Source organism: Poeciliopsis prolifica, unplaced genomic scaffold, assembly GCF_027474105.1.
Source record: "Poeciliopsis prolifica strain line A6 unplaced genomic scaffold, Auburn_PproV2 SCAFFOLD009, whole genome shotgun sequence".
NCBI classification, from domain to species: domain Eukaryota; kingdom Metazoa; phylum Chordata; class Actinopteri; order Cyprinodontiformes; family Poeciliidae; genus Poeciliopsis; species Poeciliopsis prolifica.
The window spans coordinates 8,283,624-8,309,165 of NW_026562384.1; the positions used below are offsets into that span (position 1 = coordinate 8,283,624).

Here is a 25,542-nt window from a genome sequence, read left to right on the forward strand (position 1 = left end):
AAATGAATCAGGAGCCACAAACGTCTAATTTTAGGAGCATGTGTTCTGCCATTCAAGAGGAAATCAACAAAAGATTTCAAAATATTATTATTATTATTATTAGTTGTTGTTGTTGTTGTTGTATAGTATCACATTTTTTCAGTCGGCTTATCTGATTGGAGAACAGCCTCTTGTCCTCTTGTCGTCCCACCGCTGTGGTTTTTCCCAGGTAGGCGCAGCTCTCCACTGTTTACTGTCCCCCGGGGGTGTCAACGTGACTCACCTGTATAAAAGTCACATCCTCACATCGTCAGAGCAGCACAGCCGCCGCTATGGCTCGGTTCAACTCAGCCTATGTGTCCGTCGGCATCCTTGGTATCTTAGGAGGTAAGCCTTCAAGTTTATGTCGCGTCCTTTCTCCGTGTTCGTTCTGTATGTATTTTTTCTCTGTCTTTTTTTTTCCTGATATTTGAGGTATTTTCTTTTTACGCCAAGCAAACATCCATTCGGAAGTTGACGCCTCGTTGCTCTCCATGCAAAGTGAATTTCCAGTTTCTCCCTTTTCGGCTTTTTTCATTTTCCTTGGGGATTAAATCCCTTTTCAACTCGATGAGCTTTTAATGAACATAAGACGATCAGAATGAATGTCTGCCATTTCTATGCACATATTAATTGGTTTTCCGAAACATTTCAAAAACTGAAACTGGTGTTTATATTCATTATGTAAAAACTTATAATACTGATTATATTATTGATATAAAAAAATAATTTTATTGTATTTTTGGTTGTTTTCAATAGAACTTCTTAGTATTTTCAGGACTCAGGAGGAAAAAAAGAAACGCTTTGACTGGATGTTCTTTCTCTCTTTCTTTCTCCTATTCTTTCTTTCTTCCTTTATTTTATTATTTTCTTCTTCCTTTATATTTTGGCGTGAGAGGTCTCACTTCTCAAATTATCTTTGAAGATATGATATAGTTACACAAATGATTATAAAACTGAAATGCAAAAGTGACATTGCATTGTGATTAAAAACATGTTTTTTAATATCTCTACAGAGTTGATTTAACATTTCATATGACAGGAAAGCATCTGTCATAAATCCATCCTGACGTTGGGTGAGAGGAAAGGTTTCCAGTCCGTCGCAGCACTATCAATCCACCAGAAATAAATAAATGAAATCATAAAAGTGCCTTTATTACTTTACTTATTTGTAAAAATGTGTTCACATTTGATGTGGAAAATCAAAAATGTTCTTGTGTTTGGATTTTTGTCACCACGAATGCGGAAAATTCAGCTTCATGACAAAATGTTCCATTGGTGCTTGGTTTGTGGGCATCAATACTTTTGCTCTCTCTTCTTTATTCCAGGAGCACTGCTTTGATTAAATTAGTTCCAAATAATAGCTGTGGATCTCATTTTCAGGTTCTCTCCTGCTGCTGGTGAACAGCTATGCCAGCACTCCTGAGAAAGACTTCATCCCCCACACTGCACTGGGGATTTTACTCCTCATCATTGCTGCCCTGATATCTTACACAGGTTTGTTTCGCCTCACAGATTAGAATGTTCTGCCTTTTCCAGCCTCCTGACCCTGTCCTGTATCTTTCTAGGTGTCCGTCACAGTCTGTCCCAATCCCGACTGTTTTCCACTCTGTGTCTGACCGTCTCTGCGCTGTGGTGTGGGTCGGGTCTGGTCCACATCCTGATAGGACAGAGAGTGTTGCCTCTCACAGAGCTAAAATCCTCTCTCATTCCTGGACTGGCAGCATTTACCTTAGCCCTGTTCATCATTGGCACTGCAGCCCTCTTTGTAAAGACACCAGTTCTCCTGGTCATCGCTGTCAGCATTTCCTTAGCTTGTGCCCATCAATCGCTGGTCTGTCAGATTCAGGCTTCGGTCAGTCTGCCACAGCTGCAAACTACCTCCTTGTTTTGTCTTGTGTGTGCCTATTTTGGCTTTGGGCGTTTGCTGTACACCATCACACAGGGCAAAGTGAAACCTCCAGGAACAATCATGAAACAGAAATCTGAACTGAACCAGAGCAGAACCAGAGCTGCAGTGATGTAATTAGTGTAGGTTTGGTGATGAACTTGTTATCTGCCTCTGTATTAGCCTGTCCCCTGGTAGGTGTGGTCCCCCAACTCTCTGTTGGCCATGTCCCCTGGCTCTGGACAGCTGGAGTCTTCCAGCTTGGCATGTGTGTCCTCTGTTACCGAGCAATGGACACATTAGCTGCGACTTTCTATGGTTTTACAGCTTTGCTAAAATTTGCTGAGGGTTACAGCGCTCTGTTATCATTGTACTCCATTCAGCCGTTCTCCCGGTTCCCTTCCCTGTTGTCTTTGCTGTTCTTTTCTCCGTCCTCGCTGTTCAGCTGTCAGAAGAGCTTGTTGGATGGCCTCTACCAGTTATTCTTTGTAGCCTATTTGTATTTCCATTGCAGCCCAACCTCAAGGCTTCTACCAAGGCGGCACTCAGGGTGTACAAGGAGCTATCTTTGTAGCTTCTGCTGGAGTGCTTTTTGTTACAACATTCAACATGGTCTCCAGTACCAAAGTTCCTACTGGGCAGGGACACTTCAAAGCTTTAATAACCAGAATTCGCAGTCTTACTCTCAGGGCTCCTGATAAAGACCGGCATACACCTCACCTTGGATACTCCAAATATGCAGATGCAGAAGTGCTGGGCCATGCCTGCAATGTTCTGGCAGCTTTTGCCATCACAGCCACGATTGGGGACAGGAATCCTCTGACTGTGTTGGTTTTGCCCTGGGCAGTGATGGCTGGTGGAGTGTTGCAGCTTCTGTGTGGTTCAGTGGCATTTGCTCGGGGTAAAACTCTGGAGAGCACCGCCTTTATTCTCTATGGTTTGATGTGGACGGTGTGGGGCTTGACACGATTCGGTGGTCTTTACAGTGAGACCAGAGGCTTCAATGTTGCTGTTGGGATTATTGGTTTCATGATGTTTAACGTCCTGTTGACAATTGCAGCAATATTTCTTAATGTTGCCTGGTTTGTCTACGCATTCACCTTCCAGCTCATCCTCATCAGCTTCCTATTGGATGCGGTTGGTGCACTGCCCTACGGTTATGATATTGGCGTCACAATCATCTTTGGTCTTGTCAGTTTTTACTGTTTCTTGGCGCACATTTTTAACAGTACCTTCCAGTCTCCTCAAATCCCCTTAGGAAGACCTTTAGTCAATCTGGGTGGGGTAGGCGGAGGGGAAGGGGTCTGTCCACACGTACCAGCTCGCAAAGCAACGTCAGTTCAGCAGATTGCAGGTGAGAAGATCGGGTCGATACTTTTTAGTGTACTCTGTTTACATGTATGACCTGATATCCACATTTTTCTTCCACTCTGCATTTCTATGATGTAGAAATCATGAAAAATGGAGGCATATGTGGAATGCCGACTGACACTGTCTATGTGCTGGTGGCTGCCTGCAACAGACCAGATGCAGTCGTCAAAGCTTACAAGTAGGCTTCATAGTTGTAAAACTTTGTCTGAGCATCTTTTTTATTTGGTTTTCTGTCACTGACCATTACTGTGTGACTTCAGAGTTAAGAAGCAGGCTGAGGACCGACCCATGTCCATGTGGATCTCTTCTGTCAAGCAGCTGGACCCTGTTAGACACCTGCTGAGTCCCCTGCTCCTGGACTTCATGGAGGCTGCATGGCCGTCCTCTATCAGCATGGTTATTCCCAGAGGTGAGTGATTTCTTATTTTTCAGGGAAAACTGTGTGAAAACTGAGTTCATGATGTTTATCTAATGGGTTTTGTTGGCTGCCTTTGACAGGACCATGGTTGGACATATTTGGTTTGGGAGATGCTGCCAAACACATTGGGACTCCACAAAGCATTGCCATCAGGAGCCCAGACTGTGCAGTAGCCTCACATCTGATTAGTTTGGTAATTTCCATTTTACTGTGATTAAAAATAATGTTACAAACTCGTTATTGATTGACTATCTTCTATTTCTAAAAGGTGGGCCCAATCGCAGTAACCTCAGCCAACCCAACAGGCGAGGCAGATACAACTCACCATAACCAGGTTTATGCCAAACTGGGGAAAAAGGTAATAATCATGAGTTAGTATGGAGAAGAACTTCAGTTTAAAAAAAAAGAAAACATTGTTGTGTTTATCTAATGAATATTGGACTTTTTGTTAAGGTTGAAGGAGTGCTGTGTGATGGACCCTCCCCTGAGAATATTGCATCCACTGTGGTTGACTGCACCAAGATTGAAACTGGACAAATTGGTTTCTTCAGAGTGGGCCTCATTCCAAAATCCAAGGTAATAAATATACAATTGCTCCTGTCCTCTTTATGGAGATGAAATTGTTTTATTTTAAAATGTTTTCTAAAGTTGATGTCTTTCATTTTCCTCTAACCCTAAGGTTCTCCAAATATTTGAAGAGGTTCGGAATCGGCACAGACAAGGGCATACCAATCCAGCATTTGAATATGATGTATCCCTTTAAGACATGCAAAGAGATCAAAGTTCAACATATACAGCAGCATCAAAAAGAGGATCATGCTGACACAGAGTCAGTCAAGAGGTCATAAAATGCCTCATAATAGCCCCTTTAATACTGCCTAGAACAGTGGCTATTGATCAAGTATCTGATAAAAAGAAATAGCTACTAAATTAGCTGAAGAAATGTTGTATAGTGTCTAATGATGTATAATATTAACAGGCAACATAAGTAATTTATCTTTTTTGTACTTAGTGTATGTTGGTATGCTTTTTATGACATTTTTGTCTCTGTTTGTTGTGATGTATAGATAACATGTCTGTGTTTATATAATATATATAATTCAGGTTTTATTGCTTCAAGGTATTCATAGCATGTGCTTTGTTCAGTTGTTGAAAACATTGTCCAAACATTTTTGTATGCTGTGGAATATGCCTGATTGGATTTATAGTTGTTGAAATAACTGCAAAGACATTAAGCAAAAAGAAAAAAGAGAAAACAGCGGTGCTCCCAAATAAGCACAATAGTAACACTGTAAATGCATGTATTAAATTTTTTTATGTTTGAGTGAGTGATCATTTAATGTTTCAGTAAATGATTGTGTAATGTTAGGGTTAGGGTGATCATTTACTGTAACTCATTTTTAAAATAAATTTTTCACCATATTTCTATAAAAAGACAAATTTAAAAGCCAATAGTGAGCAATTGGTATATTTAAATTATACCAACTAAACAACTACATTGTCTACATGTACATAAATGTAGACAAAATATCACATTCTTCATGACTGTAGCTTTGAGCCATCAGATTATTAAAGAAAACCTTCACCCATCTTTAGATTATCAGGTGCTTGAGAACATAACCAGGTCCTTCAAAAGACTTCAAATAATATGCTGTGAACCCTGCATAGAATAAAAAAGAATTATTGTACTTCCATGTTTAGGAAGAACAATAATTCTTTTATAAGAATAAAAAAGAATTATTGTTCTTCCATGCTTAAAGTTTAAAACATAGAACATTTTTTTTTTTTAATTCTATGCAGGGTTCACGTTAGCATTCTCACCTCCCCTCAGTTTATTATTGCTGCGTAAATAATATGTGAGACCCATAACAACAAAAACATTTTAAAGCTAGAAAAATAAATCAATGCTAACCTCGCCTAAGCTGCAATGAACAATAGCAACCATGTCTGGTGGAGAGAGCAGGTCTGGGACCACCAAGCCAAATTTTTATGGTTGTTTCCACAGTTTTCTGGAGGGTTTTCATTTTTATTTCTCGATGTTTTAGCAGCAACTTTTGGTTTTGTAGTTTGCCTTTGCAAATAATACTGTTTACTATTATTTGCAAATAAGCAAGTAATAATGTTGCTTATATTGTCAGTGATTGACAGGTTATGTTCCAAGAAGGATAACAGCAAAGCAGGCCCAATGTAAAGCTACACTTATTAGCTGCTTAAGACCCACAGAACTATAAATGCTGGAGTTTTAGCCCATAAAATTCTAGATCCATACCATCAATCTAACATTTTAACATTGATTATTTGATAAAGACAATGCTATTAAATCTGATTTAATAGTTTCAGCATAGTTAAATGAAAAATATTTAAATGTAAAATTCAAATGGCAAATTTACTTTGTAAAGGTGCAAAGAATCATCTTCATAGTTTGATTATGTTTCCATAATTATAGTCTGCTATGAGATGCTATGAGAAATATTTGCATTTGAGCTCAGTTGTATTTATACATGTCAGTAAATAATAACCAACTATCAGTGATTGCCTTTTAGCTCAACCATTTAAATCTGGTTCCCTCTCCAAGACTTCATTAAATCTATATAGAAACCCTGTTGGTGGTGGTGATGTTCCTTACTGGAAGATGGGCCCTACATCACATTCCGCCCAAGGTTCAAACACGACAGCTCCTCCTTATGGTCCTTATTTCTTTTAGCATTGTTGAAACCATCCAATCAGTTTGAGTGAAATGTTTCCTTTTGATAATAATTATTTCACATTGCTGGAATGCTTCATCACTTGAGAAACCTACAGATTACAGGTTTTGTAGTTTGCAAAGGCAAACTACAAAACCATTAACCAAATCGAAACCTAAACTTTTAGCCTCCACCCTGCGACAGGGTGGAGGAGGCACCTTTAGATCTTTAAAGAATCAAATGGAAACACAGAGTTTTTTTCAGCTGCAGTAAAATTTTACAGAGTTCAAGCTTTAGGTGGCATTAACCAAATCGAAACCTAAACTTTTAGTCAGGCAATACCATAAAACATGTTTCATGATTGTGCAAATATCAATCTGAAAAACACTCCCTAAGTGTTAAAGTTTCAGGTTCAGTGGAGCAGTCCCATCTAACTTATAAGTGAGTAATTACCAGGAAGGAGACTGAGAAATTAGGCACCTTTGCTGTTTACTTTCAGAAAATTTCCCTCTTCCGCACAGGGCTATGTGTACGTCAGACTGAAAGGTGCTTTGTAAACTGACCCACATGATTGCTTATTACGCACAGAGAAGAAGGATGAAGAGATCCACACCCAATCAAATAAGTTCTGGAGAATCTGAGAGCAATGGGTTTATTTCTTCCAGTTCCACTTTTTACAGAAGATTTTTTGTTCTTAGCTTAGTTCTTAGCTTTAATTTCTTTCAGGAAGTCAGTCAGAGATATACTTGAGAAAAGTTTTCATTCAATCATTATTCGACTAAACAGAGTGAACATAAAGAGGAACTAAATTAATATGAAAAACGTGTTCACATGTTTTCTAATCAACAAGTTACCTAAACCAGACCAGCTTCATTCAGAAAGCTCTTCACATTACAAGGACAAAAGATCTGTAGATTATTTATTTATTTATTTATTTATTTATTTATTTATTTATTTATTTATTTATTTAAATCCTTATCTGTTTTAGCCAAAAGCAGTATTTCAGAATGTAGATTTTTAATATCCAACCTATTGTGGACTTTCAACAATGAGATGTTAAAAGTTCACATGTTGGGGTATTTCCAACGTCAATATATTTAGACATCTTGTTTTAATTTGATTCATTGCAACCTCCTACTCATATCTATACCAAAATAGATTACTCTTCTGATTATATATATATATTTTTAAAGTCCTTATTTCCCTTAATTCCCTTAATACACACACCATACACACTCAAATCTACATCATTATGGGAAAAATTCTCTGCCATAATCCAAGAGCATACATTTAAAAGGTGCCTTAGAAAAAAGCTAGAAATTAGACTTTTTGGTTGGAAACCAGAAATCATAACAAGAAACGGCCTTTGTATACAAAACACACTACTTGTTGGTATGTTGCATAATACAGATGGAAGTTTGTGTTTGTGAATGTGAAAAAGTTAATACTTCAGCAAGTAATCAACAGAGACATGTCTGTTTTTTAATGTTTTGTTGTTCAATAATTGCTGAATGATTTCAATGCTTTTAAACACGCTTTCAAAATCTTAACCATTTGACAAACACATGCAATAATGATCCAAATAATAACAATGAGATCAATCTCAAAAGAAACAGTTTGTTAAAATAACATTTTGATCTAATAATGAGTTTTTGATCAAATGCAAAAATAGTGTGATTTCAAGACTTTGAAGCTAAAATCAAATCAGTGATCAAATGTTCTCATCAGTCCTCACAGCTAATTTGAGACTTTATGAATATATTACATCCCTACATGACACCTTTTAATGTATGAGAGATCTTTTGGGATGTGATCTAATGAGTCACATATTTTTTTTAATCTATGTTTGTTTTGCTTTTTTTAGACCTTGCTTTTTTTAGGATGAGGAAAACACTATTCAAGGAACGAAAAATGATGTTACAAACCACCCACACTGGAATTTGGGTCACTTCAATGAGAAAAGTGACATGATATGTGTCACTGGATAGTGACAATTTAATACACAAAGTGCCTGCTCCACAAAAATTCCAAATAAGGAGCAGGAAGTTGTGTGAGGGGAATCAAATGCACAAGGAGTGAGCGGGAGTGTTGCATGTGAACTACAAAGATTTACCACGCGAGTGATGACATGTGCAGCAGTGATGCGGACTACCCTCTTTAAATGATAACTTTACATGTGCCATATCATTTAAATGCGCAACGTTGTATATCATAACCATACGAATATTTCAGGATCAATGTTTTGGTTTAATTGCATAAATATTTTCAGCAGTATGACAACGCTGATCCGTTCCATTTGTGGAACATGCCGTAGATCGATGTAATCTGTGTCACGAGAATCTGGGAATCTTTGGTGAAATACAAACATTTTATCAATTGCAAGCATTCAAACTCCTGGTGTGGATATAACTGTGTATGTTGTTTCCCCTATTTTACTGTTGTGCTCCACCCAGATTAACTCTGGGAATGTGACAGGTTGATATTACCTGATTAAGTGGTCATGACATTTGCCCTGATAACCAAAATGTCATGCTGCAGTGACATGCCACTCATGCTTTGCAAATGGTAGTTTATAAATAGTTTGACCTTAATAATAGTGACAGTGGTTCACTCCTTTAATTTCTACAATATGTCTGTGTTTTTTGTCACTGGAAATAACTTCATACAACCAAAGTGGTATTCTCTGTAAGCAGGGCAAATGTTTTCCAGAGCCTGAAAGGAGAGTAACTGCATGTAGCAATATGTACAAGCCAAGAACACTCTTTCCATTCATATGAATGTTATATTGTAATAATATATAATAAGAGTGCAATGACTGAAGAAAAAAAAGGGCTTTGTGATTTCATTTTATGTGGATTCCACAATATTTCCACCATTATTCTTTATTTATTTTTGATATATATCCAAAATATTGATCCTCAAATATTCAAGATCAGTCATGACACAACAATGTTACTGCAGTAGTTAAATACTTTATTTGCACAGAGTAATATAATGCAACAATGCACAATGGATCTTATTACATACATTTGATCTTTACAGCTATATAAGCCACCATGTGCGCAGATGCAATATTTTAAATTCATGAATAAATACTTACAAAATATTTTTAAATATATTTAGATATTATTACAAACAACAATAATAATAAAAAATGAAGTTTCATTATAACATGACAGAGAAGCATTATTTTTAATAAGTTAGAATATCTCAGGGGAAGCTTTTTGAGTCAAAATAAACATTACATTTCTAGGCTCAAGAGTCACTTCCAAAACCTCCACTGGCAGCTACACTGACAGAATACCTTATATAAACAAAGCTGTGGTATTAAATATTTGCTCTGGTGCTGACCCACAAATGTAGCTACGAAGAAGTCCTCTGGAAGGAGACGCTCACAACATGGTGTTTTTCAGCCTCTCGAAGATCTGATGAACTTTAACCGCAGGGACACAGCCTTCTCTTACAATGGTGATGATGCCTAAATGAAAAGTGGGAGCGACATCCGTTGGAGTGTGCGGGGTAAAAATGACAGAGAGTGGGAGAGACGTTAATTGATTACTCTTACCTTCATCAATCCTCAGACAGTTGACCACAGTTGAAGCAACAACTTCATTGGAGTCCCCGTCACAGAGGACCCCTTGTATCTTGTGCCCCAGTCGACTGCGATTCAAAGAGAGTAGAAGAAAAAAAAATTGCACGTTTAGAAAGCAATGGTTTTAGTACCATGATGTGTGACCAGCATTTATTACAGTTCTTTTTAAAGTACTTTTTGAAGTATCTTACTTGATGACCATACTGTGGTGGGTGCTGTCTGGCTCTCCACTGGGATTGGCAGATGTAATAGCGAGGGGTCCAGTCATGTCACACAAGTGGCACGTCACCGTGTGGTCAGGAACACGGATCATGATGCTGTCCCTGGTGCCAACGCGATCATAAGCTGCTCCAACTCCTGCAGAAGAAGAAGTTGACGTTGGAGGTGAGGCTTTTATTTTATTTATCTGAGATCAAACTGTCATTAAAACAAGGCAAATATAAGCATTAACAAAACAACATCACAATAGTTACCTAGTTTGAATAGCCAGTCTCCTTTGCTGACGATGCAGCTGATGCCTCCTGGATAAACGTTCCTCATGAACTCCCACAGCAGAGGGCTGAACGGAGGCTTAGCTGCCACCAGCTGCTCTACACTAGAAATGCAAATGCATATAGGCTTCTCTGCTGGCCGGTCCTGGAAGAGAGCCATGTTTAACATTATGTTGATGTCTTTTCCATAAATTAAATACAAATTAAATGTCACATTGTGCTTGAAAGGTATTCGTGTCTTACCTTAATGTTGTAGATTTTCTCTATAGCCTGGGGATTCTTGCAGGAGGCTGCCAGAGCGTAGACAGTGTCTGTGGGAATACCGCACACGCCTCCCTCTTCCAGAAGCTCAGCTATTTTTAAGAGGCCGCTTGTGAGGCGAGAGTTAGCCACCGGACAGGGAAGCTCCTCAGATATTTCTGACTTCATTTTTTCCTGAAACCACAGATGATGCAGGAAATGTTCAACATAATTCATCTGAAAATTCTTAGTGGATCAAACAATTTGTCATTAGAGTAATTACCTTAAAGAGAGGAGGGCCCAGTGGCAACACTCTTTGTGAGAACATAAAGTTTATCAGTGACGCCAAAGTGCCATATATGCATATGAGAGACACCAATGCAAGCATGGCAACTGTGGGACAAAATAATGTCAAAGGTGCATCAATTGAGATGAAAAGGTGAAAAGATCCATCTAGATTTAAGTATCTGGTGCTTGTTATTATATGTGGCTCCTGATAACTTACTTTCAAGTTCATATGGCAGCTTGTTCAGGGTGGAGAGAAGGAAGCAAACAAGAACCACCTCCATCAGTGTTGTCAGGAACAGAAGAACCAGGTTTCTATAAGCAGCTGGACCAATTAACAGAAGATTACCATAATAATCAAAACAAACAGACAGAAGTATTGACAACAGAAAATGCAAAGATAAAACTTACCAATCAGCATAAGAAAAGCATTGATGACAAGGAAGGCAATGGCTCCTGCAGCAAAACCATAATTGGCCTCGGTTGAGAGCTGAAGCTGGTCACCTGAATAAAAGGGATTGGAGATTAGACTCCCATCTAAATTGCAGCAGATATTGTCATTATGTTCATCTATTAGCATTAACATACCTGCAAATCTAAACCATGTCCACGTTGCCCAGACAACAACATAGATGGAAGAGATGACTGACCCGAAGCGGCCGCCTCCTGTGACTTGCAGCCTGCTGACATAGGCCTGGATGATAGCTCCAGAGATCAGGACCCAGGGGATGGTCAGGTGCAGGAGAGAAGAGTTTATACTCATCCTTCTTGAATGAAGAGCTGACAAAGCTGCAACCCCATTTGAAAGATAGAACAGAGCATCTGAGGTCTGATCACCTGGGGGAAGCACATCCTGATCTCCCTGTTTAGACCTTCCACAGCTCAAAGCCCTAATCATCTGCTCAGAAGACACTGGTTGTGGTCCTACAGGTATGAGAGACTTTTCTGCAATGGTGTTGATGAGACGGGTGAAGGTGCCATAGATTGAGACTGCAGTGAAGAGAGAACAAGCTACTCCAAAGAAGATGTAATAACCCTGCAGGGGTATCTGAGGGACTGCGGAGACTGTGACCAGGACAAAGAACAAGTTATGGATCAATTCTAGGACGTCCATGTTCAGGCTCCCTACAAAGAGCACCAAGGCTGCCACCACAAAGAACCAGTCTCCAACCATTGCATTCCTTCCAGAGACAACTTTACTGTCCTCCACTATTAAAACAGACACAACAAACTCCTCCCAAGCTTTGATCAGCCAATATGTGGCATGCAACCCAAACTTTGTGGTGTGGTAGCAATCTTGACGCAGGTGGGCATAGTAGCTGGAGAACAACTGAGCAACTGAGATGATTGATACCCAGGCAACACCTAGACCAAATGATTTCATGTACCCAAAGCTGTAGAAAGCAAAGATGAATGGAGCAATGGAGTCGCAGAAGAAACCCAAAGCCATTGGCTCTGCATATTTTGTGTTCTTCTTCTTCTCCTGGCCTCCACTCTGAGTTTTTCCTGAGTTGGGTGTCCCTAGTAAGAGAACATTAAAGAGTGGGGTGCCAAAACCTTTCAGGGCTAGACGTTGAGTCAGACCTTTGATGAGAAGAGCCGCTGAACCATAGATAGCAAAGATTAAAATGAGCAACTCCAGAACCCCAGAGACAATCAGAGCCCAGGAATATGCAACTAAAGCTACTGCTTCAAAGATCAAGGTGGCCGTGATGGCTCCAAAGACAAAAGGCATGATGTAGTTGACCGTGGCAGAGCAAAACGCAAGAAGAAAGGACAGGATGATGTAGGGGACCAGACCAGCAATTGCTGACTCCTTCATGGACAGACATAAATAGCACTGCGTGGAGTTATTAAGAGACACGTTGCTCATCATGTTGATGGATGAATTGCTCATCATTGGATCTATTATTAATGTCATATTTGGACTTTCAGGCAGGGCACCATAGTAGATCCTAGTTGCACCATAACTAGCCCAAAGAGCAGAGTAGCCAATGAAGGCGGTGCCGCTCAGGTGGTCATATTTACGGAAGGAGAGCAGCCCAGCCACCAGCTGGCATACACCGCCAATCAGGATGAGATGTACACCTGGAAAAAACGTTGCAAATTGGGGGTAAGCTCTCTTAAAGAGCATCTTTGTTTTGGAAATACTTTAGTTATTTGCATCCAGTTTTACCTGCGAGAATGTTCTCTACTCCAACTGGAGTGTTGCCACTGTGAGCTGTGTTGAAGTTCTGCAGAAGTACAAGGAATGCGCTGATCCCATTTGACAACATGCCTAAAACTCCCGGTTCCCCATAGAAACTGGCAGGAAACCCATCAGATGCAGCCATTTTTTGTCCTTTATCTACAGTCAAATAAAACATAAAAAATGACACATACCAGACAATAAATATCATAAACCAATGTCTTCCAGAGCACAAAAAGCATCAAATGAAATCAGAATGTTTCACTAGTTGGAGCACAGAATAGTTTTACACTTTCTGTTATGTCTTCCAGGAATTCTCTCTAAATATAAGAGTCTATTGTCCTGAAGCCTTTCCTGTCTTATCTGTATGATCATACGGATCTGAGACCTACTTGTCCTGCCCACGTCTGAGTGGGCAGAGTCACAAATGACAAAAACTATTTACTCCAAAGTAAAACATTACTTTCAAACACATTTACCCTTTTTACTGTGAATGCTTTCATTTTCTTCTTGTAGCAAGTTATAAACTGCTGTGAAATACAAAATAATCCTATCCCTGGCAAAAGTAGGCTTACAGTATTTTTCTTTCATTTTGCCAACAAGTTTTGTCTTACTTTAAGTAGTATAACCATTTTGGAATAATCAAACCAGAGTCCTGAATTCAATTGGAGAGAAACTTGAAAAGACTTGAAGAAAGAAAAAATAATTATGATCTAAATAAAAACCTACACTTTTTTCAAATTATACTCTTTTGTGTTGCTTTATTATATTTCGAAAGGAGACTAACTCATTTCCTCACAAAAACAAAGTTCTTGGTTGAATAAAAATAATTTAAAGTTTATATCTGCCAGTTCTATTAATAATTTTAGACTTCAAAATTATTGTCATGCTGTGACAAAGGTTTATCTCTTGTTAATATCAGAACAAGTAAGTGAAGTCTTACCTGGCGATGTGCCTCAGACAGATGAGGTGTTGATTTGTGCTGCTGTGTGAAAGTTTGTTTTAAATAAGACTCAGCAGTTTGTAGGAGGAGTTCATAAAAATTCCCCAACTCAACTACACAGTCTTCAGGGATAGGTGACATCACTGTTTGCACCCTGCACAAAGCTTGGACTCTTGCTTCCTCCTCCCAGTTGATCATCCCCTCTGAGACAAAGAGGGACAATGACTACTATGGAAACTCTGCATTTTGATTCGACGAAAGCTTGTCACAGATACACCTGCCCAGCCCGTTTTTTTTTTTTTTTTTTGTGGTCATTGTGTGTCCTGGACTATATAAGGCAGGCAGGTTTACCTACCACCAGAGAAGCATCAGCATCCTTTGGAAAAAAGCTGCTGGAAGAAAAAAAGAAAGGAAATCTCTGTGACAGAAGCAAGTTGAAGACATGTTCTCAGTGCTACAGGTAAGAATTAAGCTGTTTCTACATTTGTGAAGTGTAGAAACTTTTTTTACCTTCTGGTTTAGATTATGAATCTACTAAATGATAAAACTTGTCTCATGTTTAGCCATAATATTGTTTGAAGTCTTTGTAGTGAGAGTAAATGGTAAAGAAGGTATTTTAAGGTGTTCTTGTTAACCCACACCTGTTACAACTCTGAGAGAGAGCAGCTCTTTGAGGAGGAAAAGGTCCAGATTGATGTCCATTACAGTTGCAACCTGAATGAAGTCCACTCTGAGACACATAGGGTCAAAAAAAGAGACAGCAGTGGTCTCGGTTTCTTGTTTAAGACTTTAAATGTCAGAAACAAAAAAACACAGGTGTAACTAAGTGTTTTGTCTTTCACCTGCAGAAAACCATCCGGCCAGTTCAGGCTGCCAGAGGAGCACATCAATCTGCGGTGAAGAGTAAGAATTTCTGCTTTTTTTCTAATTTTCTGCTGCAAAATTATAATAATAATAATATGGCTGGTGTTCCACCACATTCTTGAGCTCACGCAAACCAACATTTGTTTTTCCTCCTCTTTGCTACAGTCCTGAAGCATCCAGCTCAGGAGGACACAGTCACAGCCAGTTTTGGGCAGTTCATCAGTGAAATCAAGCCCCAGCATTTGTCCCCGGTTGTCCTCCAGCGCAGTAAAAGGATGGTGCTGGACAGCATTGGGGTCGGCCTCATTGGAAGTACAACAGATGTCTTTGATCTGGCCCTGCAGCACTGCCAGGTAAATCAAAGTCTCTATTAACAATGTGCAAATCGGTAACCCTGTAGAAATACAGAGGCAGGGGAGATTCAGTGTGGGGACAAATGATCAAAGGAGTAAAAGATCTCTGGTTATTACAAATGTTTTGGTCAGAACTAAAATCAATAGATCATTTACTAAAATCTTTTCATTTCAGCATATGTATGCGCCTGATTTCATCAGCTCTGTGTACGGCCGCAGCAACGTCCGGCTTTCCCCAACCCTGGCTGCTTTCGTCAATGGAGTGGCGGTAAGTATGAGGAACTGGACCAAGTTTGGTCTCTGGTACAGGAACTGCTTCAACTCACCTGTTTCTGCAGTCTAGCTCCTGAAACAACACAGTTGGTTTACTAAAATCAAAACAACCCACCTGGCCCTAAATATTTCCATGAGTACATCTGTTACTGAACATCGAGCTTGTTTCTTCGGGAAGCAGTTTAAGTAATTTTACCTTTCTAAATACGCCAAGTCCAGACAAATACACACTTTACCAAGTGTAAACAGGTGATCTGAGTCAACTGAGCTATAAATTGCTTTCATATTTACTCTGATTCATCAGCATCTAATGAATAAAGTCTTTTTGCTTCCAGACTCACTCCATGGACTTTGACGACACCTGGCATCCAGCAACGCACCCATCAGGGGCCGTCCTTCCTGCTGTGTTAGCGCTCAGTGACATGATGCCAGCCAGCAAGAAACCCAGCGGTCTGGACTTCTTACTCGCGTTTAATGTGGGCATTGAGATCCAGGGCCGCCTGATGAGGTTTTCCAATGAGGCCCGCAATATTCCTAAAAGGTCTGTTCCTCAGACTTGCAGTCAAGTTACATCAAGATAAAACTTACTCAGCACAGACCTCCTTATATGTAGCTTATTCTACTTTTATCCATATGAGTTTATGGACTTCCTGTGCTGATCTCAGCACAAGAAGAGCACTAATGGTCACTGAGGTGCTATATGCAGTTGTAGTTATGCTCAGAATGGAACATCATGATCTTAATCTCAGGAACAACGTGGACTCTGAAGCATTAGCACAGTAAGCCAAGACTAGGAAAAATACTGTGTGATTTGCACACTCATATGACTTCACACCCTGCACTTGTTTTCTTCATAAAATACCAGAAAGTCAAATAAACAAAACACCTTATCCATTAGCAAGAGGTCTGATTGTGTTGTTAATGTTTTTAACACATGTAATCTAAAAATATTCATTTCGTCACAAGAATGTTTATTTACAAAAAGGTCTGTGTGTGTCCTTTGTCAGGTTTCATCCTCCCACTGTGGTCGGTCCTATGGGAAGTGCAGCAGCCTGTGCTCGCCTCCTGTCTCTGGATTCCTCTCAGTGCGGTCATGCCTTGGCGATAGCTGCTTCCTTGGCTGGAGCTCCCATGGCTAACGCTGCCACTCAGTCTAAACCCCTCCACATCGGCAACGCCTCCCGCCTTGGGCTTGAAGCTGCACTTCTGGCATCCAGAGGCCTCGAGGCCAGTCCTCTGGTGTTGGATGCTGTTGCAGGAGTAGCAGGCTTTAGTGCTTTTTATGAAGATTACATGCCACAGCCCTTAGATTCACCCCATGATGGTCATGCATTCCTGTTAGAGGAGCAGGACATGGGCTTCAAGCGCTTCCCCGCCCATCTGGGGATGCACTGGGTGGCAGATGCTGCAGCTTCTGTCCATAAGCTTCTAGTGGGCGTTGGTCCTGGAAAGGTCTCTCCAGATCAAGTCCAGGACATCTTGCTCAGAGTCCCGCTCTCTAAGTACATCAACAGGCCTTTTCCTGAGTCAGAGCATGAAGCTCGCCACTCCTTCCAGTTTAACGCCTGCAGCGCTCTCCTGGATGGTGAGGTGACCGTCCAGTCCTTCACGCCAGGCGCCATTAGCCGCCCCGAGCTCCACGCTCTGTTGAGCCGCGTTCGGCTGGAGCATCCCCACGACAACCCCGCAAACTTCAACTTGATGTACGGGGAGGTCCAGGTGACGCTTGTGGGAGGAGACGTTCTGAAGGGACGCTGTGATACCTTCTACGGCCACTGGCGCAACCCGCTGACCAACGAGAGCCTGAGGAAGAAGTTCAGGAACAATGCAGAAGTGGTGCTTCCATCAGCGAAGATTGAGCGGCTAATTGAGGCGGTGGACGGGCTGGACAGACTTGACGACTGCCACGACTTACTCTCACAGCTGCAATGAAGATTTTCAAATCTACACTTGAAAATAACAGAGTCTGACTATTTAGTGCAAAGTAACCTCAAAATGCGACAAAAAAAATATACTGAACTTTATATTTATATTAAAGATATTTTATCATCACAAAGAGTTTCCTTTACCTAAAAAGAACATTAAATGCTTGCTGCTGAGTAAGGTTGAGTTTCTCGAATCAACACAGGGAAAATATTTAGTCTAGAAAAAAAATCTATAATGTGACTGAAAAAAGAATGTAATTAAATCATTAGAGGAGAACAGACTGGGTCAAAATAGGATGTGTTTAGTTAGTGTTACATAGTGCAACTATTTAATATGTATATATGCTGTATGGCTAAATCAGTTGTTTATTGAAATACTTGTTTCAGGCAAAGCCTCACATATTGTACTTGGCAAAAGTGGCATATTTGTATGTGTATTTCCATTCTAATAAACATGCTGAATTCCTAAACTGCTGTTTGGGTGTGTGATTTTTCAGTAAAGAATTAACTTCATCTTCTTTCCAGTCGTGTATTTTCCCGTGATCGCTTTGCTACATCTTTCATTCATCATTTTATCAATAATAGTCGAAGGTCTGCTTCAAAAATGTTTAGCCTGTTAATCCCAGACAGATTATCTGATTAAAATGATCAGCTGGGTAGAAGGACGGATGAAGATGATAAGAGCAGAAGATGATAAGAGCAGTGTGAGGAACTTCATCTTCCTCTCATACTTCTCCATGCAGAATGAGAATGAGTGGAATGAGAAGGCAAAGAGTGGTGTGCGATCTTGCCGTATACTAAAGTGAAATATTTCTCAGCAAAACACTGAACTGTTTTTCTCTCAGCACAACATAGTTGAGTTAACTAAACCTAAGCTATTGTACAAGAAATAAAAACCATTCTGTAAATAATTTTGTAAATAATGACAATTGAATGCAAAGTTGGCATTTTTAATGGACTTGCAATGCAACTTTTAGAGTAATTTTGCATTAAAAGTGTCTTTATTTACCAAATGATACTTTATGACAGTCATAGACATTCATAAGGACTCCTGAATAAACAGGTGTTATGTCATGTTTATGATCAAGGATGGCCCAAGCCTTCATTTTGATTTTGGGGCCCTCTAGTTCTGCTAACATTATGGACTGGCTGTATTGAGCAGTCCAATCATTAGGTCATTCACACACCTGCTATACAATTATTGCATCTCTGGCAGTGCTGTTTACATTATATACATGTATAATATAGGATACATTTATTGGCCAGTTGATTTCTGGGCGCCGGTTTCCTTCATTTTGGGGGATCGTGATCGGTCAATACTTAGACGTGAAGCCCGTCTTATCCCCTAATCTTATCTTCGTAAGCAAAGATTTATAAATCAGTCTCTGACTTCTTCTGCTCTACAGTGAGAGGTTTGACTGACAGACCAGCCCATCAGGTCTGCACATTTGCAGTGAACAATATTCACCCAACTGTTGCCAACTCAGTGACTTTCTTGGTAAAAGAAGTGACATTTCAGACAAAAAAAATAATTCATATCATAATTTTTCTATTCTCTCTTTCTTTTCTCCCTCACTGAAGTATAAGTCCTTTTTGAGACATTGTTTTGCTAATTTAACCTCTGACCTGAGCTTTGGACGTTTGGTTCCACAGCAACTCGTTACAGGCGAAGCGTGTGGTACCTACCATGGCCACTAGAGGCCCCCCAAGAGCTTTTTTTTTTTTTTTCTTTTTATCCATAAAATAATTATATCTACATTTGTAAAAACAAATCACTTTATAGTGAAATTGTGTGTTTTTTTGATATTATGATGACAGAAATTATTACTAAAAAAAAAGACAAATGAAAAAATCAACTCCACTTGGGGGCCCATTTGTGGGCCTGGGCCCCCAAGTGGCTGCTTTCTTTGCTATGCCTTGGGTCGGCCCTATTTATGACAGTGTCATCTGAGTCTTATGCACACCTGTCAAATAAAATGTTACTAAAATTCTCACCTGTAATACACATAAACCTAAACAGATGTTCATCTATGACCTAGAATTTTGAAATAGCTTTTTCGTAATATGACATTAAAACATTGCCCCACCCAGAAAAAAAAACAAAAATTTTATTGAAGGTATAACAATTTCCCTTTGTATGATAAGTTCCTAAAATGCTGTTCTACCTCTGTGTGAGATTTCTGCTTAAAAATAATGACTGGCAGACCAGCCGACATTCAGAACCAAAACATGGGTCTAGTAAAGTCAACATTTTTGATCGGCTTGCTTGAAATTCAATAGTACCAGCTTGATTCACCCTCTTCCAGTTTAATCCCAAAGAGGAGAATGTCCATGCAAACATCTAGCAACCCCTTCATGTTCAGAGTGAGTAGCATTGAACTGAGGCTAATGATGCTTCTTCTAGCAAAAAGAGCTGACTGGACCCAGAGCAGAAACCCACACCAGTTCCAAGGAAGTAAGCAGTGTCAGACTGAACTGGAAGTAATCAACTTAATTTGTTTGTCAAAGCATTAATTTAACTCCATTAGTTTGCCTAAGGATAAGGGAGTCATTTTCCTGAAAGACGTAATATTACCTCAAAAGAATTTTCCTCTATGACATTCAGCTACTAAATTTAGTCTGCAAAAGAAAAATGACAAGTGATGACTCAAAGACTTTATTTTAGTGCTTGGAAAGTCTTATTTTAGTCAAAAGACCATGACTGAATAAATAGACTTTGATGTTGTGTGTCCTCTAAAATCTTCAAAAATATTAAAGATATTTTCCCCAAAAATATAAGAAAAGGATTTAGTTGACCCAAAATATAAAAGTGATGTGTAATATATTCTTTATGAGATAAAGTGCTGTGAGGAAAGTATGTCCTCCTTTCAGTTTTATTTCTTCACTACCCTTTGCCCATATAAATGTTTCAGATCATCAAACACATTTTAAAGTTTCGATAACTTGAGTAAATACAGAAAAAGCTTCCCTGTTGAAGTCAAAGAGCGCGGATTTTCCCGTAGATATTTGTAATTGCACCACCTTGATCTGTCAAGCAGGTTAATTACTTATTGTAAATCATTTCAAAAGAAGCTTGTTGGGGTTTTATCACCAGGCCGCCCGATGAATTGACCGACTTGTTAACGTGTACATTTTGAATGCCCACAAAGGGCTTCAGTGGTGTTTGTGAGAAATCAAGGGACTTCCCAATTCCTGTCTGTGATAAACTCAAGTTAATGAGTTTTGTAGTTAATGTCCTTATCGTTCACTTGCCAAGTTTAGCCTTGCAAAGGCCGCTATTGAACAAACATACGTAAGTAAGCCTCTCCATGGTTTTCTGGAAAAAAAAGAACCAACAAGAAAACTAAGAAGGAAGAAAATATTAACTTTTGGGTGTTATTGATTAAAGAAAGAAACTCTAAAGTGAGCAAAACATTTAGCTACATTTTATATTTTTAGTTTGTGTTATCAATGTTATCAATTTTATCAAATTATACAGCTGAAACTATGATTCATTTCATGTTATGGTTTTTCTGTGGAAGATATTTTACACAGTAAAATTGTGTCAAAACAGAAACAGAAGATTTCTGTTCCGTTGAGCTTATATGGGAAGACAAGAGAGCGCAAAAAAGTGACATTAAAAAATGTACAATCCATACAAATAAAAACGTAAGGGGCACGTCTATAACTCCTGAACAATTTCATGAGCAGAATTTCTAAAATGACAGAAGTGATCAGAGAAGCCTGTTTCCAGAACCAGAAATACCTGCAAAAACCTCACAGTGGGACAGAAAAGAAGAGAAACATCTTAATAATCTGAATTTATGTGAATGAAGAGTTGACTATGCTGGGAGAGTATAATGTGGTCTATAACAATTAACTGTTGGAGAAATCAGAGTCAGCAGTAGCATACATCTGCAAATGCGATAAAATATGTAAAATAGCGTAAAGGCAGACAAAGACAAATGAAACGTAGTCTAGAAGGAGAATTGCCACTGTGTTCCCTTATGTTGATTAGAAAATGAAACAAATTTTTCCTTTATTTTTTCCAGATCATTTAATTGAGGAAAATGGAATACAGTCTGATCTCTAACAGGGTTTCTTCCTATTCAAGTGCATCATCATACACGTGAAGTTTAGATTATTACAGCGATTAGAAAATGACCCAATGATTCATTTCACCTATTGAAAGAAGAAATCATCTTCTTCTAACAGTAAGAAACCTCCAGCAGAACCAGGCTGGGTGTGAGTTATCACGTGACGACAGGCAGAGGGTATGGAGGAAAATGAGGAGCACACACACAATAACATGGAAACACTAGTCAGGAGGCCCAGGAGGCCCAGGAGGCCAGGCTTTGGAATATTAACACAAAGCTGCTTATCAGTAGCTGTGCCCATGTTCTCAAATATAGTGTTTTAATATGAGGATGTATTTATACTTGATGGAAAAAAGAAAACCCAGTAAGAAATATGCTGTGTTCTAATGTAACAAAACCTGGAGCCATTTTTGTTGGGACAAAAGGAAAGGAGCGATATTGATTACCTGATAGTAATGAGTCGCACGTGAATGGTTCTTGTTGGGTTTTTTGTCATTTTGTTGGGGTTTTTTTCACCCACACACAACACGAGAAATTAATTGAAAACGTGAAATTACATACCAAAAACGTGGATGCCCTTGCAACTAAATCTCAGACGTAGACGGAGCTTTCGACAAAGGCTGAAAAAGTTGCTTTTCTTTGTTGGAGATGGAGTTTCTGAGTGGGTTTATCATTAAGAGGTTTCACCTGGCATATCTTTACCCTCCTTTCGATGTAGGTTCTTTAATACATAAAGCATACATGGCACATTCATGATGTTACCACAGAATAACTGTAAAAAGATCCAGCATGGATAATATTCCTTTTGTCAGGTCTATTATTGAAACATGACTCAGAACTAACAACAAAACTATCAAAAAAGAAAGAGGATCCACTCCACATGGGTGAAAACTCTTACTAATAATGAGAGTGATGTTTCCTTTAGGATTTCTGCTGCAACACCCAATAGAAGTCAGAAATCAGAATAAGGGAAGTGAACTCACCCATACAGTCACCTTAAGCTGACTCCTTAAGACGTCAAATGACAAAAAAGAAGACATTTTTAAAATACGACTATTGATGGATCACCTTTTTTTTTGTAATACCCAATGAATCTGCACAATTTACACTGTCATACCCAACCATAAACCCTTCTTGATTAGGGTCACTGCTTTAAAAAAAACAAATAAATAAATAAATAAATACTAAAATGATAATGTCACATCAGATTTAAGTCCAGAATTTGACTAGGACACTGAAATATTCATTTTTGTTTAAGAGAATCCTGCAAAAGTGGACATAGAACATTGCTCACATCTTGCAACTCGTTCTACTTTTGTCTCCTCTGACCACAGATTATTTTCCCCAGAGTTTCTGATCACATCAAGATCTTTTCATCAAGAAATGTATGACCCAATAGATGAGTCTTCAATGTGCTCTTAGTGAAATTTTGCTAAGGAAGTTCACTATTCTTGCAAGTGGCAACATCTTTGCAGTAGGTTTCTAACCCTTTACTTCTCATTTGCCATTGTATATCTTTACTTTAGAGCACAATGTGCTGCTTTTTGAGATCTTTCAGACTAATTCACATTGAGACAAGTCATATTAACTAAAATCAAGGACTTTATAAAACACTTCCAGAATCCCACAGGGAAATCAGTTACTTGTCTTTGAAAGAAAACTAGCTACAAAATGGCTAATGGTGAGAAATTGTAGAAAAAGAAAAAAAGATTCAATAGATCAAATAAATCCACAAATCGCTGGGCTAGTGCTGTTGATCTAAGGATCGGTATGTTGACTAAACGTTCTGTTGACTGCACAAGGCTTCACTTCAATGGATATTTGGATCATGAGGAAGTATTTTATTGACTCAGTAAAAACCCCTGTAACCGAGAACTTCTTAATGTTTCCCTTTCACAGAATCTGGAGACATTTTTTTGGAAACAACGGGAAAGTGGAGATCTGTTTGCTACTTTAGCCCTGGAAGAAATTTGATCATTAACAGTTTCTTCTGTGTCACTGATTAAAAATTCTTTAATGCACATTTTCAGCATCATTAAACGTTCTAAAAATATCAATTTTTTTGCCCTAAAGGCAACTTTTATTTCACTCACCCAGGGGGAGTCCAGGAGCATCACTGTGACATAGTTAATGCAAATGTTTCGCCCACTCAACATAATGTTGAAATCTGATGTTATAACATCAGATTTCCAAACACCCGAGTTTCTGTTCAGCATGTTAGATATACCATTTACCTGAAGCTGTGACACAAATCTTACTCAAGGTGTCTTTGGGTAAGAGGTAGTGACCTTTAACCCTTTGTGAATAAAACACTAATGCAATGCTTTCGATGTGGTTCTCCATAATATCTCTTTGGGGATATTATGGAGAAGTCACTGGCACACTCTTGAAATATGTTTGTTATATTGGCCACTCCTGCAAAGGTTCACCGCTGTCCCATGTCTTCCACGTTTACTGAAATTGGTTCTTTAATGTCTAGATTTTATTACATTTTCTTTATCTATAATGTTTCCATTCTATTCAAAGCATTAATTATGCATAATGGCTGATAACATGTAATAATTTGCTTAGAAAGGAGATTCATTATTTCTTTCAAATATTCTCAGATATATATCCCTACAAAAGCTTTGCAAAGCTTTTGCAATGGAAAACAATCACCATTTAAATAAATGAGTTTCTGTAAATGGTTTAGGTCATCTTTGTCTGACAATAAAAATTGATCTGAAGCATGTTGTTGTGACAATAAAGACAAAAGTGTGCTATACTTGTAAGGAAGCAAATAATGTTAATCTCAGACCAAAATCTGAGATACGGTGGACAGATTGCTCCAATTCAGCTTTCTTCTCATGCCGGCAGACTTGTTTATTGATAGGCAAGGGCAGGAAAGGTATTTGTCTTCTACGTATGTACAAGGGTGTGTTGGTTATCAAAAAAACTGGTAACTGACATCATCCAGTTTTACGTATCAGTAACCATCAGTAAATCCTTAACAACTTGAGCTTTACCGGTAACACAGCAATAAGGCTACTGCGAGTATTACAGTAAGTGGCCGACACTCCTGTTGCCAGTAGTTCACTGTGAATTTTACAGGAAGTCTGTCGTATAGTACCCTGAATATTGACGTGTCAAACAGGTTGAGTGTTTTAGCTAAAGAACATAAAGTAAAGAAAAGAATGGCAAAGCAGAACAATGTATTCTATTAAATGCTTACAGGAGAGAACAAGGCAAAGCCTGTAAGTAATTTGTCTGTCAAAATGACTAACAGAGGGAAACCATAAATGATTAAATCAGATGTATGCTCAAATGGAGGGGAAATGCTGTTTAGCTATTGCCCATTTTGAACTTAATCTGAATGCAAAAGTTTGGTTTAAAATAAAAATATAAAATATGAAAACATTTAATGTGCAAATTAAAATGTTAGAAATACTGGAGTGGATAACCCCAATGACTTCCTTGATAGATCATTCTCCTGATGGTTATGATGGTTCTCACCTCTACAAACATTTGTGAAATTGTTTTGTTATTCAGCGTGTAATCAGTGTGGACTTATCTAATTTCTTATAGCCACATCTAAGAATGATGAGCCTTTACATGTAAATGGGTATTATCTTACATTACAGCAGAATAAATAACGAAACCATAGCCAATGGGTTGCCTCTGAGTCCGAGGATATCCAAATGTGCTCCAATAAATGAGTTTGCGCCTCATTTTCATCCAGCAAAAAGAAAAGAAAAACGGCTAAACAGTGCAAAGTGTAAGCCTGGTGAAAATTTTTTTTTAAAAATCTACCCTACATCTACTGGAGCTGCTCATGATTCCTCTGTTGACAGATTAGTGTTTTGCTTTGATTTAGGTTTGCAAAATCAATAAATTTTCTAATGAAAAAGCAGAAAGTTAAACAATTAAATCATTGATGACATAAAAAAAAAAGAA

General features: G+C 38.8%; 2 protein-coding genes and 1 pseudogene across 2 annotated transcripts; 2 read left to right on the forward strand and 1 right to left on the reverse strand.

Annotated features, from left to right (window-relative positions):
* The first annotated feature begins 310 nt into the window (after window positions 1-310).
* On the forward strand, window positions 311-5,019 carry LOC129362760 (uncharacterized; annotated as a pseudogene).
* Window positions 5,020-9,590: 4,571 nt separating this feature from the next.
* si:ch211-153b23.3 (uncharacterized) lies at window positions 9,591-14,142 on the reverse strand. Its single transcript, XM_055034478.1, has 11 exons — window positions 14,119-14,142; window positions 13,164-13,334; window positions 11,576-13,075; window positions 11,399-11,491; window positions 11,208-11,312; window positions 10,986-11,095; window positions 10,706-10,897; window positions 10,445-10,607; window positions 10,163-10,328; window positions 9,945-10,039; window positions 9,591-9,857 (listed from the first exon to the last, which is right to left on the reverse strand). Exons 2-11 carry the CDS (start codon window positions 13,318-13,320, stop codon window positions 9,772-9,774), a joined length of 2,667 nt encoding a protein of 888 aa, XP_054890453.1. The 5' UTR covers window positions 13,321-13,334; window positions 14,119-14,142; the 3' UTR covers window positions 9,591-9,771.
* A 347-nt stretch (window positions 14,143-14,489) lies between these two features.
* irg1l (immunoresponsive gene 1, like) lies at window positions 14,490-17,949 on the forward strand. Its single transcript, XM_055034495.1, has 6 exons — window positions 14,490-14,578; window positions 14,967-15,021; window positions 15,148-15,335; window positions 15,511-15,603; window positions 15,944-16,149; window positions 16,616-17,949. Exons 1-6 carry the CDS (start codon window positions 14,561-14,563, stop codon window positions 17,538-17,540), a joined length of 1,485 nt encoding a protein of 494 aa, XP_054890470.1. The 5' UTR covers window positions 14,490-14,560; the 3' UTR covers window positions 17,541-17,949.
* The last annotated feature ends 7,593 nt before the right edge of the window (window positions 17,950-25,542 follow it).

Bases quoted from the DNA above. Each gene is read 5' to 3' on its own strand.
- si:ch211-153b23.3 (XM_055034478.1), bottom strand. From the start codon at position 13,320: ATGGCTGCATCTGATGGGTTTCCTGCCAGTTTCTATGGGGAACCGGGA. The intron at 13,076-13,163 runs GTAAAACTGGAT...CGTTTTTTCCAG, and splicing joins AGTAGAGAACATTCTCGCAG to GTGTACATCTCATCCTGATT. The intron at 11,313-11,398 runs GTAAGTTTTATC...TAATTGGTCCAG, and splicing joins TGCTTTTCTTATGCTGATTG to CTGCTTATAGAAACCTGGTT.
- irg1l (XM_055034495.1), top strand. The intron at 15,336-15,510 runs GTAAATCAAAGT...TTTTCATTTCAG, and splicing joins TGGCCCTGCAGCACTGCCAG to CATATGTATGCGCCTGATTT. The intron at 16,150-16,615 runs GTCTGTTCCTCA...GTCCTTTGTCAG, and splicing joins GCCCGCAATATTCCTAAAAG to GTTTCATCCTCCCACTGTGG.